The 15,902-nt window shown below is 48.4% G+C and overlaps 1 protein-coding gene and 2 long non-coding RNA genes across 3 annotated transcripts; all 3 read left to right on the top strand.

The window, feature by feature from the left end:
• The first annotated feature begins 970 nt into the window (after positions 1-970).
• Positions 971-1,997, top strand: LOC116665937 (olfactory receptor 14A2-like). Its single transcript, XM_032487361.1, has 2 exons — positions 971-1,341; positions 1,484-1,997. The coding sequence occupies exons 1-2, from the start codon at positions 1,172-1,174 to the stop codon at positions 1,995-1,997; spliced, it is 684 nt and encodes a 227-aa protein (XP_032343252.1). The 5' UTR covers positions 971-1,171.
• A 433-nt stretch (positions 1,998-2,430) lies between these two features.
• LOC116665990 lies at positions 2,431-9,149 on the top strand. The gene is made up of 3 exons (XR_004322837.1): positions 2,431-3,116; positions 7,310-7,419; positions 8,039-9,149. It is a non-coding gene; the product is annotated as an uncharacterized LOC116665990 (long non-coding RNA).
• A 1-nt stretch (position 9,150) lies between these two features.
• LOC116665997 lies at positions 9,151-15,615 on the top strand. The gene is made up of 2 exons (XR_004322847.1): positions 9,151-11,387; positions 12,175-15,615. It is a non-coding gene; the product is annotated as an uncharacterized LOC116665997 (long non-coding RNA).
• Positions 15,616-15,902: the final 287 nt, after the last annotated feature.

Below are 15,902 nucleotides of genomic sequence, written 5' to 3'. Positions count from 1 at the left end.
CTGTAGCTCTGTAGTAGAGTCTGAGGTCTGGGAGGGTTATTCGTCCAGCTTCGTTCTTTTTCTTCAGTATTGCTTTGGCAATTCTTGGTCTTTTGTGATTCCATATAGATTTTAGGATTATTTGTTCTAGTTCTGTGGAAAAAAATGTCCTGGGTAATTCGATAGGGATCACATTAAATCTGTAGACTCCTTTGGGTAGTGTGGCCATTTTAACAATATTAATTCTTCTATTTTATTACCTGGCATCCCAGGGACCATAATGGAAAGAAAAATAAGGAACACATATTTACAAAAAAAAAAAAATGGAATCATAGTAATGGTCAGCTTTTCACGCAAGTTCACATGTCTGGTCTTGTTTTAAGTATGTTCCTTTCATGACCTCGTGACACTCAGGTTACTATATTATCTCTTTCTACAGAGAAAACAGGGGCTAGAGAGAGATGAAGGTATTTTCCAGGGTCACACAGAATACAAACCCAGGCTGGCTGGTGGCAAACACATTCTTAAACATTACGTCCCTACTGTGTGTCACCTAGTGTGCTGGATGGCAGGAAGTAAAGAGATGAATTAGAAGTGGTCCCCGCACTCGGAGGGCAGAGGAGCTCACTGTCTTGGGTGGGAAACAGGCCATTACAAGACCTCGGGCTGCGTACTGTAATGAAGACGATATGGAATTATGTTGTCATACGCATGGTAAGACCAAAAGTCTTAAACTGGTGCCCCCATTTGATATACACAGTGTTTTAAGTTTGAATTAACTGCCAATATATGAAAGTCAAGAGGTTTCATGTTTTAAAAAACCTGAAATTTTGGCTTCTTTTGAAAAATATCAGAGAATCTGGCAATGCCTGGTTTACCAACAACAGTTGGCAAGAGCTTGGAGCAGCTGCCTCATTCGGACAGAACATCCACTTCTCCACAGTCCCCACCATCCCCTATTCTGTTCCTCAGCTGGACTCACTAGTTGACATATCTGACCATCCTCTGTAGATACTTGAGTCTAAGGCCTCCAGGGAAGACGCACCATGCACGTGGGTTTAATGAAGACATGCTTGAGCGCCACCCCCACCTCCCCATCTCTTCCTTCCAGGGCTTTGTTGCTGCGTTGTCCTCCGCGTGCCCTTCTCCTTGAGCATCCTCTGCTGTTCAGGAGCGTTTCCAAAGGCAGAACATGACCAGTCTTTCAGCAGTACCTGTCTTCGTCCTCCGGGGCTCCTCGGAGGTCCCTGAGGTGCAGCTGCTCAGTGCTGCCGTCTTCCTTCTGGTTTACCTGGCTGCGATTCTGGGGAACATCCCCACTGTGGCTGCCATGAGCCTGGATCCCCGTCTGCACACGCCCAGGTACTTCTTCCTCAAACACCTCTCCTTGCTGGATTCTGCTCCCTGTCCAGCACCCTGCCCTGGGCCCTGGTGGGCACTGGGCAGAGTTCCCTCCCTGCCTGTGCATCCCAACTCTTTGCTTTTGTCTGCTTTGGGTCCACAGTGTTTTCTCATCACCTCCATGGCTTATGACTGCTGCCTGGCTACAGGCCTCCCTGGTGGCGCTGGCCTGGGGCAGCAGGCTCCTCTTCTCTGCCTCCCACACAGCCAACGCCTTCTCTCTCCCCTTCTGCGGCCCAAAGGTGACTGACCACTCTTGCGACATCCCTGCGTTCATGGGCCTAGCCTGTGCCGAGGTGGATGCCCACGAGGTGGCAGGGTTTGCAGCCAGCGGCTGCGTCATCATGAGCTGTTTTGTCCTCACCGTCCTGTCCTACGTGTGCATCCTGGCCATGCTGGTCCAGATCCGCTCGGTGGCCGGCGGAAGGCCTCCACGTGGTCTTTGCACCTGGCCACCGTCGTCCTGCCTACATGCAGCCCGCTGCGGGCTACTCTCCGTGGCAAGGACGCCTGACTGCCGTCCTCCTCACACCCACCCTGAACCCGCTTATCTACAATCTGAGGAACAAGGACATGAAGAGAGCCCTGCGGAGGCTCTATCTTCAGGTGCCGTCTGAGGACACAGAGAGACACAGAAGTCTGCCCTCACAGGATTTGCCCTGTGGTCATGGTGGAGGCGTTAGTGTTTTTGGAGACCACCAGGAACACACTGGTGGTCCAAAAAGTTGGCAAAAAGATGACGAGCCATGCAGGAGGCCCCAGTAGATGTCAGGATAAAATGGACATGTCCAACGCGCATTTAATTTAGGCAAAGGGCACTGTATGTACACAGGGGAAGACAGGAAGAGGAAGAGTGAAAGATGTAAATGCAGCTGGCCCCGGGTACCCGCATATTCAACCATAGTCGTGGACTCAACCCACCGTGGACTGCGTACTGTGTTTAAAATCCCTGGTTGGTTGAACCCGCGGAAGCAGAATCCATAGGTATGGAGTTACGGGACTTGAGTACCCTCGGATTTTCATACCCTGGTGGGTCCTGGAATCTCCCCCCACCCACCTGTGGGTACCAGAGGTTGACTGTGGTGGGGGCGGGGGGCACCATCCCATCCGAAAGGCCAGTGACCGTGTCCTGGAGTGTGAGCCCACTAGGGGCGCTCTGCTCTGCTCATCTGTCTCCACGGGCCTCCCAAAGTGACCACGATTCTAGGGTTTAGTGGTACACGTTTGCCGTCTAGTATTTGTCCTGAATGCAAGTCAATGACTTCATCAGAAGCAACTTTTCCAGAAGAAAAACAGGCCATACTGGACCGGGAGAGAGATGGTCTCCGTGTGGCTCCTTCCTAAGAGAATGTCAGGGGCACTTTTTTCTTTCTGTAACGTTTACCTGACAGCATTGTGTTGGTTGGGTTTGGGGTTCTGCTGCTTTACCGGAGACCAAACAACAGTGGCTTAAATAATAGGAAAGTGTTTTTTCTCTTTCCTGTAAAGGTCAGTGCTTGAAGGTGGTCCTGGGTGTCTCTTCACCACAAAGTCTTCCTGAGACCAGATTCCTCCACCATCCCCCATGGTCTCCTTATCCACGTGGTAGGAGGTGGTCACTGGCACCTCATTCAGGCTCCAGCTGCCGGAAGGAGGACGGAGGAAGCAGAGGGCAAGCAACGTGCTCTGAAGGCGTGACCCGGAAGTCGGGAGCCCACTGGCTAGCGCTTAGTCACGCGGCCACACTGACCTGCAAGGTAGGCTGGGAAATGCTGTCTCCAGCTGGGTTGCCACGTGCCCAGATAAAACTCCAGGGAAAAAAGAAAACAGTATTTACCAATTTTTAATCACTCCTCCACATCTAACCGCGTGGTGAGCCACTATTTTTTTATTCCACCCCATGATCAGGCTTCCAATTCTTCCTGTTTTCCCAGGCCACCTGTACTAGCCACTTTTTAATTTTTATTTTTTAATTTTATTTTTATTGAAGTGTATTTGATTTACAATGTTAGTTTCAGGTGTATAGCAAAGTGATTCAGTTATACATAGATAAATTTTTTTCTCATTCTTTTCAATTATAGCTTATTACTAGAAATGGAACATGCTGTACAGTAGGAACTTGTTGTTCATTTTATATATAGTAGTGTGTATCTGGTCATCCAAAACTCCTAATTCATGCCTTCCCTACCCCTCTCCTTTGGTAACCAGAGTTTGTTTTCTATGTCACTAGTCTTTATATATATTATCTCTATCATTCTTATACTCTCTATTTTGCAGGTAAAGAAAATAAAATTCAAATAGGCAATTTGCCCAAAGTTAAGAGGGTTGAGAAAGGATCCAATATTTTTGCTGTAGAACCACTTGGCGTTCTACTTTGTAATGATACAGGTTGGACTGTATTTCTTTAGGACTTTAAAAAATCTTACGTTGTTGAGACATTTCTTAGGGAATTTTTAGGAGGGGGTTGCAGTGCTACCAACATATCCTTGAGGGTTGAACAGCCCTCCCTTACTTGAGACCAACAGCCTCTTGATCAAATGCATAATCCTTAGGAAAGACATAAATTGGCCAAAAAGAGAGTAAAGAGACATGTGACCTCAACAGATTACTGGGTAAGAAGTTGTGATATGTATATCTCATATATAGAATGGAATATATGTGATGTGTCTCTACACACACACACACACACACACACACACAGAAAAACTACTCAGCCATAAAAAAGAATAAAATAATGCCATTTGCAGCAACATGGGTGGACCTGGAGATTGTCATACTAACTGAGGTAAGCCAGAAGGAGAAAGAAACATACCATGATATCACTTATGTGGAATCTAAAAAGAGAAAAAGACACAAATGAACTTATTTACAAGGCAGAGACAGACTCACAGACATAGGAAACAAATTTATGGTTACCAGGGGGGAAAGGGTGTAAGGAGGGACAAATTGGAAGTTCTGGATTAGCAGATACGAACTACTATATATAAAAAAGATAAACAACAACGTCCTACTGTACAGCACAGGGAATGATATTCAACATCTTGTAATGGCCTGTAGTGAAAAAGAATATGAAAAGGAATATATATATATGATATATAAATCACCATGCTCTACAATAGAAGCTGACACAACATTGTACATCAATTATATTTCAATTTAAAAAAAAGGCATGTGACCAACCAGCCAGATCAAACCCTTGTGATCACTGGGGTGTGAGAGACACACCAATGAATCACATCCTGGTCTGAGGCAGAAAAGATGCAGGTGCTTGGTGTACCCCCAGATCTCTGAGCAGCCAGCTCCCTGTCAGCTCCAAGGTTCCTCCTCAGAAGGCCCTTCCTTGGTCCTCTCATCCAAAGCAGATGCCCTCTAGGTGACTCGCAAGCCCCTCATCCTGTTTTATCATCTCCATTGCATTTATCATCCTGACATAGAAAAATGGGGTGAGAGAGGAAGGCCATGTCACAGGTCCCAGGTGAGTCCCTGGGATGCACATCACATGAAGGTTCTTGGCTTCGTGTAGGAAAAATCCAAGAGTGAGCCATAGTTGGGTAAAAGTCGATTTATTCAGAGAGATGCACACTCCACAGACAGAGTGCGTGACGTCTTAGAAGGTAAGAGGAAAACCACGAGGTAAGGGGTTGTTAGTCTTTATGGGCTCGGTAACCTCATACGCTAACAGGGGCTCTCCGTGACAGGCACTGTTTGGAGCTGAGAAACATCCGAAGCTACACCCCACATTCAGTGTCGCTCGGGGGTGAGGGGATTCTCTCCCGTGAGCCTGGCCACTGTGGAGGCCTCCATCTGGGAGTGGAAGTGGGATTTTAGGGCTACACCTCATCTGAGCTTTTGTCTGTGGGACCATGTTTAGTGTGTGTGGCCTCACCCGGGGCAGAGCACTAGTTGGGGTTTTTCCCTTTCTAGCCTTGGTCTTTCATTCCTTTACCTGCTGAGGTGTTGGTTGGGAATCTCCCCTTTGGGCCAGGGAACTGTGACCCTGAGAGGCTGTTTTGAATTTTGGTTTGCTTGGTATCTGGTAACATCGGCCGTGAATAATTAAGTGCGGATGACCAGAGCTCTGTTCCATTTTATAGTCTCCGTAGGGTATATTTTGCAAAACTGGGAGATCTTCAGCTATGCTCCCATAAATGAATGAAAATGGTATTTTATTTTATAGTAACTTTAATTGAAGTAGTTGGTTTACAATATATCAATTTCTGACATGCAGCATAATGTTTCAGTCATACATATATGTGCATATATTCCTTTTAATATTTTTCACTATAGGTTACTACAGGGTATTGAATATAGTTCCCTGTGCTGTACAGTAGGACCTTGTTGTTTATCTATTTCATATATAGTAATTAGTATCTGCAAATCCCAAACTCTGAATTTATCTCTCCACCTTTTTTCCCTTTTCCCCCTGGTAACCGCAAGTTTGTTTTCTATGGCTGAGCCTGTTTCTGTTTTGCAAGTTCACTTGTCTCAAAAGATTCCACATATAAGTGATATCATATGGTATTTTTCTTTCTCTTTCTGCCTTACTTGACTTAATAGTGATGATCTGCAGATCCATCTGTGTTGCTACAAATGGCATTGTCATTTTTTATGGGTCAGTAGTATTCCACTGTGTGTGTGTGTGTGTGTGTGTACCACAACTTTTTTATCCAGTCAGAAAACTTTTGTAACACTGTGTGGCCTCAGGCCTCCCTGAGATCTGGAGAATGGTCCCTGATGGCTCTGCTGTTACCCCAAGGTGGACCTTCTGCAGTTGCTCAGGATTTGGGGGGGGGTGTCTTGGTACCTGAGGCCACACCTTGTTCTCTCTTCCTGGTTTTGCTGAGACTGAGGCATGTGAATCTGAGGAAATGGTGTATTACTATCTATCTATTGCTATTATTTCTTTAAACTGAAGGGGATGTTCGGAAACTGGAAAAAACGAAACAAACCCGAAGCAGCCAAGATGATTAGGTGTTATAAAAGGGGGGCAGCTGTCTTCCTGTGCCTTTGAGCTACAGACGGTCTGCCTGGGCTCGCAGGGGAAAGATGGAAACCTGTGAGAGCTCTGCTTCTGTCTTTATGTAGGAAATTAACTTGTAAATGAGCTCTATTTAATTGCCTTTACAAATTAAACACTTCTAAGTACACAGACAGAACAGATTTCAGGTTCGCTAGCTTAAGCTCCTTGGTATAGTCAATACAGACATGTCTTTTATTGTACCTAAGTTTACCAAAGTCAGTAGGTTATGTTGTTTCTGTTGCAGAGTCTGTCAGCAGAAAGAAAAAAAAGGTAACTTGGTGATGAAATTCTTACAAGTGAGCTTAAATGAGATCAGAGCTTACTGGGTGAACTCTTCAGAAATAACTGTTTTAGGCCTGTTCACTTAAAAACAATCTCAAGATGGTTCGTGACTTAAAATTTTAGAGTTGTGCTAAGTTAAAGTAAATGATGGCAGTTTGTTGAACAGCTGAAAAGCTAGGTCATTCCCAAAGATACTGAAATATTCACTACATGTAAGATTTTTAAGAATTAAGGATTATAATTTAAATATGTAATTGAAGCTATTAAAAATAATGAAAACATTTCAGTATGCAGTAGGAAAGTAGGATGTACGTTCTGAGTAAGAAAAGATCTGAGGAATGGAATTGCATTTTGTTAAGGGAAAAGGGCATGATCAGGTCCCAGAGCTGGTTATTTCTAGATGGGGAGAAAAATAAAGGACAAACTACTGTGGATACAGAAAGTTGTGGAAAGCTTGTAGAAAGGGAGCCCTAACAAAGGAGCTCTGTGCTGAGATTAAACTTAATTAGGTAAATGATTTTGTTATTAAAAGTGGGCTGGTACAGGACTAGAGCTGGTGCCTCTCTCTTAAGAGAACAAGTTTACTTCTGATAACAGGCTGTGTGAACATTTTTGATATAATTCTAATTAAATTTATTTTGACTTCAGCTGACTTTGGGATGCTTCAGAAGGCCCCTGAGACATCTCAGAGAAAAATATTAAAGTACCTAGGACCGGCTGGTATGTTGAATTACACGGGGAGCACTGTCAACCGCGTGGTAAGCCCCCTTGGATTATACAGTTCAGACAAGTGTTAGTATGGACATTCTAGAAATCATACAAAGTTTCTGAAATTCAGAGATGTTCTGGTAAAATGCTATTAGTCATGCTTCCACGTATCTTAAAATGCTGTGGGTCACAGCAACTTGAGGACTTTTTTTTGGTCAAAAACATTATAATTAGATCTTTTACCTTTGCCTGTTTGGGTCTTTTATCATTCATAGACAGTTAAACCGATGCTCTGCAGAACTGCTTCAAGAAGATTCATCAAAAGGACTTTCGGACAAGTATGGGTTTCTTTGAAATCATACTGCTGAGCCCAGTAAGATATTCAGGAAGTCTAATGAAAACTGTTAGTAAAAGGGATTGATTGCATAGGATTGAGTGAACTGATGAAAAATTACAATTTTTTTGGTTGTTTGAAGCACTACTGGCTTTTAATCTGTTTTCTAATTGAACTGTTTACCAAACGTTTGTCTCCCTATTAATGTTGCTCCAGTGTTTAGGATAGAAAAAGAATTCTCTAATGGAGCTGTCACAGAGTATAACTACTCATGATGTGTAACAATGCTGTTTAAGTCTGCTTCTAAAAGCACATGTACGATGCTTGTCTAACAGCTGGCGTAAGTGATGAAGTGTATGGGCTGTAAAGTGTTTCCCTGTTAACATACCTCTGAGCCTGTTCACCGCATCTGATCAGTTCCCCCAACGTGACTGACTAGGCAAATATAAAGGAGGCCTAGCACCGAGGGACATGCTCTAAGCCTGGGACCGAAGCCACCACGTCAGCATCCAGGGACAGGTAATTCGATCATCAGTGCTTTCTACTGAAAGATCTGTAATCCAAGGGGGAAACATGGAAAAACCTGCACATACTGAGCCCCTTCACCCCACCCCCATGGCCATCGTCCTCCGGCTTAGACCATCACACAGCCTCCTTGCCCGGTCTCCTTGCCTTTACTGCCACCCAGCCCACCTCCACCCAGCAGCCACGGGGCCTCTGAGCTGCAGCCCTCCGGGGTCCTTTCATGCCTTGGGCTCTCTGTGCTCAGAACCCTTCTCTAGCCTCCTCTTCTGCATCTTGTATATCGAGCTGTGCTGTGCTGGCTTCACCCCAGTTTTTCAAACACACCAGTCTTTCCCGTCTCAGGGCCTTTGCACTGGCTTTCCTCAGCCTAGAATTCCTTCCTCAAATCGGAGTGTAACTGTGTGTTCGTATTTGACCTCACTCACAATGCCATCTGTTTGGAGAGCCCGTTCCTGGCCACTCCTCTAAGTAGCATCACCCCTTCTCCGCTCTCTCACCCCTCTAATTTACTGCCTCCGGATCACTTATCATTTTTGGAAATTGTATCACTTTGCAGGTCTGAGACAAGGACTTGGGGACTAGCAATAGTTTATTCTGGGGAGGGTGGAGTCTGGGATCCAGGAAGCAGTGCATCGGTGCACCTGGCTCTCAACTACAACTCCCAGAGTGCCGAGTGCCCAGGCACCTCTAGCGCATGTCTGCTTCCAGCTCAGGCTGGAGATCTTCGCGTCCTTGTGTGGAAGCCAGGCGGCTTTGCAGGTGAGTGAGAGTGAACGGGTGTGTCTGCGTGCATGAGCAGTGTGCGTGGCGGGTGAGCACGTCTGTGTTGGGGAGTGGGGTGTATCAGTGTGCGTGAGCAGCAAAATGTGACTGAGCCAGCATGTGCACTGGTGTGTGCAGGTGACTGTGTGTACGGGCGTGTGTGAGCCCTCGAGTTTGTGAGTGTGCATGTGGGCCATTTGTGGGGTTGCACTAGTGGGAGCTGTGTGTCTTATTCCTGTTGCCAAGTCTGTATTTCTCTGCAGGTGTCTGCAGCTAAGTGTGCCATTGTCCCCGTTGCCCTAAGCTTTAAGGGTGCCTGTGAGATTTTACTTGTGATTAAAGTGTGTGTGTATGCATAATGCTCATGGCTGCAGGTCTGAGGGAGTGGTATGACGTGAGGGCTTAGATGTTACTCTGTGTGTGTGCTGACGGGGACCTGTGTGCCACCTGACCCTGGGTGTGTGTACAGTTGTTGACAGGGCCTGGCCACGTGCGCGTGAGTCTGTATCGGCGCGTGTGTCTGGTGAGGCCCTGGGTGTCGTTTGGTCGAGGGTTTTGTCAGTGCTGGTGTGTGGGTGGTGTGATTGCACTGGTCCCGAGGGCATGGGGGTGCATGTCTGAGGCCAGGGACCAGTATAAACGGGAGGCTGTGGTGCCAGGAGTGGGGTACTGTTCTCTTCTTCACTGCTATACCTCTAGCACCTAGAATTGTGCCAGGTGCCCAGTAGGTGCTTAATAAATGCTTGCAGCATGAACAAATGGGATCCTGTTCCCCCCTGCTCTTCCTAGTGGTGTGTTTCAGCTCTCTGCTGGGCTTTGAGTGCTGACTGGTGAGAGACAGTCCCTCCTGCACAAGCTGTCACGAGTGAGCGCGTCAGTGCACGCAGAGGGCTTAGAGCCGGCTCTTCCTGCGTGGACTGTGGTCTGCGTGTGTGCGTGTCATCTCTCCGGTGCCTCAAGGTCCTTTGTGGGTGCCAGTGTCTGATTTCCTGTCTCTGGGTCTGGTCTTGTTTGTGTCTGTGGACTCACAGCTCTGGGGTCAGCAGTCTGGGTCCCGACACCAGCCCCAGCCCTTTCTAGCTTTACGGCCTTAGGCACATTGTGTCTCTGGGCCAGTTTCCCTCTCTGTGAAATAGGGACAAAGAGTTCTTACCTCATGGCGTACTTACAAGGTCAGATAAGGCAGCCGTGACCACAGCCCCAGGTCAGTGAGGACAGGATGGCCATGGAGGGAACGGGCTGGAGGTCAGAGGTGAAAGCCAGCAGAGCTCTGGGTCTGCTGAAGCAAGGAAGGTCAGCGGTGGGCAGGCTGAAAAGCAGAAGAGGCCAAGCCCCAGTTACCAGGGGGCCAGGCTCTGAATGTGGTGACACCATGGCAGAGAGGCTGGTTGTGTGCCCGGGACACAGGACCCGGAGACTTACTGATGGCCTCCTGTTGGTCCTTGAACTGGCAGGAGGGTTCTCTGCTGGGAAGGCTCCTGACTCTCCCTGTGAAGCCGCATTTGCTAAGCCCTCGTGGGTGATTTTTGGGGTATCAGTATACAGTTGCAGTCCTGGGAGCCGTATGTCAGTGTGACTTATGAAAGAGTGCGAGTTGGGAGAGTGACTTGCATGAAATTGTGTAATTTTGTAGTTTTCTTCCTGATTATGTGTCTGTGACTGAAGGCCAGTTTGCGGTAGTGTACTTTATTTTGTGGGAGTGTGTGTGACAAGTAGCGATGAGTGATCTGGCGTGTCTCTGTGCGATGGAGTGTGAGTTATGTCTGTGACTTTGTGTGGGGGGGGTTACCTGGTGGGTGGCTGTTGTGACTGTCATGTAAGGCTGGGCGTCTATGTGGGAGGAGCTCGCTAGTACTGCCTGAGGAAGGGCGTGGGGGGGTGTGGCGGCAGGGGTGGGGTCCAATTATGACAAATGTGTCCAAACCAAGTGGTCACACTTTGGTGAGTCTGTGGCTAAGGTGTCACTGTTCCCCTGGTGAGGCACCCTGTGAAGGATGGTGTGTGGGGCCTGTTTTTTCTCTGAGGCCACACTGGGTTACTGAACTCTCGTTCTGTGCCAAGGTGTGGCTGGGGTGGGTGAGGGAGGGGTGCCCCCCCCCGCCCACGTGACAGAGCTGACTGCCCTCGCGTCTGTGCTCTGCACCCCGGTTTCTGCCACACCCTGTGGTCAGGAGCACTGTACCAGCACTCTCCGTATTACACACAGTGCGCTCTCATACTCTTTCAAATCCATTCTATTTCAAAACTTCTTGTCACAACCCACTAAAGCAGAGGTCTCACCTGGGGGCGACACGAGGCAGCATCTGAAGCCATTTCTGGCTGTCACAGTCAGGAGGGTGCTGCTGACACCTGGCAGAGAGAGGCCAGGGATCCTGCTCAACGGCCCACCACGTCCAGGTCAGTCCCCACAACACACACTTACCTGGCTCAGAAGTCAGCAGGACCAAAGCTGAGAAATTCAGCTGACTCTAAATTAGTTTTGTTTGATGAGTCATTGATGAACCACAACTGCCTAAAATTAGATGTCCATGTGATCTGACCCCCGACCCAGACCCAGTGAGGTGGTGAGGGCTCCCTCAGCCCATCCTGGGCCTAAGTATCCTGATCAGTCTAAGTGCTCATCCTCCTGGATGAGCTGGATTCAGCCTTGACACGTTCCTTCCCTCTGTGGGTCACCCCGCTTCCCTGGATTTGAGAGTCTGTGCATACCTCTCCCTCTCCCAGCCTGGCCCCGATGTCCACCTTCACTGGAGAGTCTGTGTATCAGCCATGCTCTCTAGAGAAACAGAACATCAGTGAGATTTAAGAAGTGGCTCCTGCATCTGTGGGTTTGGCAAGTCCAAAATTTGCAAGGCTGCAAACCAAGGTGGGTGTTGATGCTGCCGTCCTAAGGCGGACTCTTCTCTGGGAAACCTCTTTTAGTTTGTAAGGTCCTTCAACGGTTGAGTGAGGCCCACCCACGTCATCGAGGATGACCACCTTTACTTAGAGTCAGCGGGCTGTAAATGCTCCCCCCATCTATAGAGTGTACCTCCACAGCAGGACCCAGACCAGTACCTGACGGCCTGGCCAGGCTGACGTGTAAGACCAGCCATCACAACCGGTAATACAGCAGCCACGTCTTACTTTCAGTGTCTCGTCTCGCATCTTACGGGAACCTGTATTTTTGAAAACTTACTTTCAGGCTGGGATGCCGGAGCTGACAACAGGATATCTTCCAAGCACAACGTCTCTGAAAGCTAGGCCCCAAAAGGCTCTTGAGACATGGAATTCATAAAGGCCGGCAGCGCGGACAGCCTCCCCAAGAGCGCGGTCCCGGCGTCAGCTGTGCGCAGCGGCAGAGGGGAGGCTTGGGCCATCCCAAGTGTGGGAGAGCCTTCAGCTCCGGCTCCTTCCTCGCTCAGCACTGGCGAATCCACTCGGGAGGGACCCTATGAATGAAGTGAGTGTGCGAGGACCATCAGCCAGAGGGCAAACCTTACTCAGCACCAGAGAGAAACCAGAGTGCGAGGACTGTGCCAGAGCTTTTGGGCAGGGCCCCTCCCTCCGGGAGCACCAAGACGCCCACAGAGGCCACGGCCCCGCAGTGAATGGGACCCTTCAGCAAATGCTCAGCCCGCCTCTCCCATCAGAACATCCACATTGGCGAGCAGCCCTGTCAGTGTACCGAGTGTGGGAAGGCCGCCCGCAGCCGGTCTTCAGTCAGCACCAGAGCACGCGCACTGGGGAGACCCTGTGAAGGCAGTGAGTGCACGAGGGCCTTCCGCTGGGCCTCCCCCCTTCCTCTCCACCAGAGAACTCATACAGGCGAGAACGCCTACAAGTGCCCCAACTATAGGAAGCCCTTCCCGTACGGGTCCTCCCTCACCGAGCACCAGAAAACCCACCCAGGAGAGAAACGCTGCAAGTGCAGAGACGGCGAAACGTCTTCAGCTACAGCTCCTCTTGGCCTTGGGAGGATCCCTGTACAAGTAAGGCGTGGGGGGCCACCTTCAGGCACTGCTCTTTGCTGCCCAGGCACCAGAGGACCCACTGCATCAAGACACCTGTGAATGTTAGACTGTCTGAAAGCCTTGAGTCGTGCGTGGTTCGTCTAAAATGTACATCAGAGGCACCACACCAGGGGGACGTCCTACAGATACAGTGATCTGGTGGCAACTTCCAACACTTCTTACTGAAACACGTGTGTACGGAACCTTCAGATTTCATTCAGCCCTCCAGATGCCTAAGACATCACACTGTACATTACTCATGGGGATATGGGTTGGGGGTCCGCAAACCACCCCTAGGTTCAGTGACCCACTGGAAGGACTCTGAGAACGCGGCTTAGTCGCACCCACGGCTAAGACTTACCATGGTGAAAGGATTCACTACGCAACCAGCAATGGGAGAAGGTGCACGATGGAGTCTGGAGGAGACGAGGTGTGAGCTTCCAGAGTCCTCTCCCCAGGAAGTTGCTCCGGACATGCTCAATTCCTCCAGCGAGATGTGGCAGCACTTTCCTGCCTCCTCCTCCAACCTGTGGAGCTCTTTCCTGACCTCAGGGCCTTTGCTTGTGCTGCACCTTCTGTCCAGAACAGCTCCTCCCTGTGTTCCAGGGCTGACTTCTCACCCTGTGGTTTTGACTCAAAGGCTACCTCCTCAGAGAGCCCTGTTTGGACTCCCCAGTCTGAGCTCAGCCCTCCCAGGATCACTGCCTGTACCCCACACCTGGTTTTCTTTCCCTCTGTAGTATGTACCACCTTGTTTTGTCTTTTTATTACACACTGAAGTTTGAGAAGTACTAGTTTCAGGAAAGAGTTGATTCAGATGGAGGCCTTCAGGTCAAGCATACCTCTCCAGCTCAGCCTCAGGCCCCACTCACCTCTGCACAAAGGGCCTGGTCCCTGCAGGCACTCCCAGTTTTCAACCCTTGCCTTAAGCTAGTGTTTCTGAAACTTAAGCCCTCTGGGGGCTGTGCTGAAAGCTAGTTAAAACCCACAGTGATCAGGAGGTCTGAGAGCGCCTTTCTAGCACTTTCCCTTGTGTATGAGTTTCTTATGATTGCTCTAACAAATTACCACAAACTGGGAGTCTTAAAACAACAGAAATTTCTCTCACCATTTGAGGCCAGAAATCTGAAATCAAGGCGTCAGCAGGGGTGCACTCCGGCTGCAGGCTTTAGGGAAGGCTCCTTCCTGGCCTCTTCAGCTCCTGGCGGCTCCTGGCGTTGCTTGCCTGGTGGACGAGTCATCCAGTCTTCAAATCCTGTGTGTCAGACTGCCCTCTGCCTCCCTCTTGGAAGGACACATCTTTTGGCATTTAGGGCCCATCCAGACAGACCAGGATAACCTCTCTACCTTGAGATCCTTAGTCACGTCTGAAAAGACCCTTTTCCAAATAAGGTAACATCTAGTTTCCAGCGGTAGGACCTGAACTCTTTGGGGGCCACCCTTAGCCTACTACACCATGTAATGGGGAGCTGCTCTGGTCACAGTGAGTCACACGGGCCTCAAACCTCCAGGCCGGGTCACAGTGTGGCCTGGGAGTCACAAGGGCCGGGCCTGGACTCAGTCCTGACACCACCGATCTCTAGTTGCATGCTCTTGAGCAAACTGCTGCATCTCCCAACCTGTTTCCTCTCAATCCCCACCTAGTTGGGGCGTGGGGATTAGACACCATGTAAGCACCCAGCATAGGATCTGACCCATAGTAATTCTGATGCCTCCAAGTGGGCCTATAGGCCAGACATAAAATATCAGCAGATGGCATACAAAACTGAGCATTCCAGTTTCTACTGAAAAATCTAAGGCTCTGGTAACAGTAGGTCCTTCGGTTAGAATTATTTCCCCTCTTCACTACATTCTGCATCCCACCTACCTGGCTCCCTCAGGTGGATGGGTTTGCATCCTACAGACAGGTTCTTTGCAGCTCAGGCCTTTTCTTCTCTATTCCAAACCGGTCTTTCTACCTGAAAGGCTGAAGCGGGTCGGATGCCATGGCAGAGGGTCCCACCTGGAGGAGACCTGCTGCTCAGGTGGCCTAGACCGAGAGTGGGAGGAGATTCAGTGCTGAGGCCCAGGGTGGGGGCATGGCTGACCCCTGTGAGGTATATTCACAAGCATGTGTGGGTGTGGGTGTGGGTGTGGACACATATACTCACCACACTGCTGTGCGTCTCTGCATTTTCCTTCAGGGCATCCGTGGCCCCCAACTACTTTAGGAAGCCTGGGGTCTGGTTGGCTTAAATGCATGCAGGGGGGCAACGGTGAAGTAACCCCATTTCCTGGGATGCTGAGTTTTTGAGAACTATAACCAAAAACACCCCTACACAAAGAAACCTACAACTGCAACAGTATGTCGGAATAACTAAGGAAAACTGATGAGAAGAAAACCACAAAACCTTACCGGCTGATAAAAATGCTTGAATATATAAAAGGAAAATATATTCCTAGATGCTAAGATTAAATTTAACAATGTTAATTCTCCCTAAGTTCACGTCAATAATTATTAAAAGGCTGTTTTTAATTGGTAAACAAATTTTCATCTAGAAGAATAACAATTATTTCATATACTTTTTAAAGGCACAATGAATTCTGGTTTTTGAAGTGAAAAAAGTGAATAAAGGGCTGCAAATGGCAAAATATCCTTTTTTATAGGTGAGTTGTATTCCATTACATATATATATATATATATACACGCTACGTCTTCATCATCTATTCAACTGTTGATGTGCACTTAGGATGCTTCCATATCTTGGCAACTATAAGTAAATGTAAATTAAAAAGTATATGTACGGTAAAAAAAAAATTATCTATCAAGCCATGAAAGATATGGAAGAAACTTAAAAGGCTACAAACTGTACAATTCCAACCAAATGACATTCTGGAAAAGGCACAGCTAGAGAAACAAAAAGATCATGGTTTCCAGGGG

The sequence above is a fragment of the Camelus ferus genome, chromosome 9 (genome assembly GCF_009834535.1).
Source record: "Camelus ferus isolate YT-003-E chromosome 9, BCGSAC_Cfer_1.0, whole genome shotgun sequence".
In the NCBI taxonomy this organism is placed as follows: domain Eukaryota; kingdom Metazoa; phylum Chordata; class Mammalia; order Artiodactyla; family Camelidae; genus Camelus; species Camelus ferus.
This window is presented reverse-complemented; position numbering and strand designations above follow the sequence as displayed.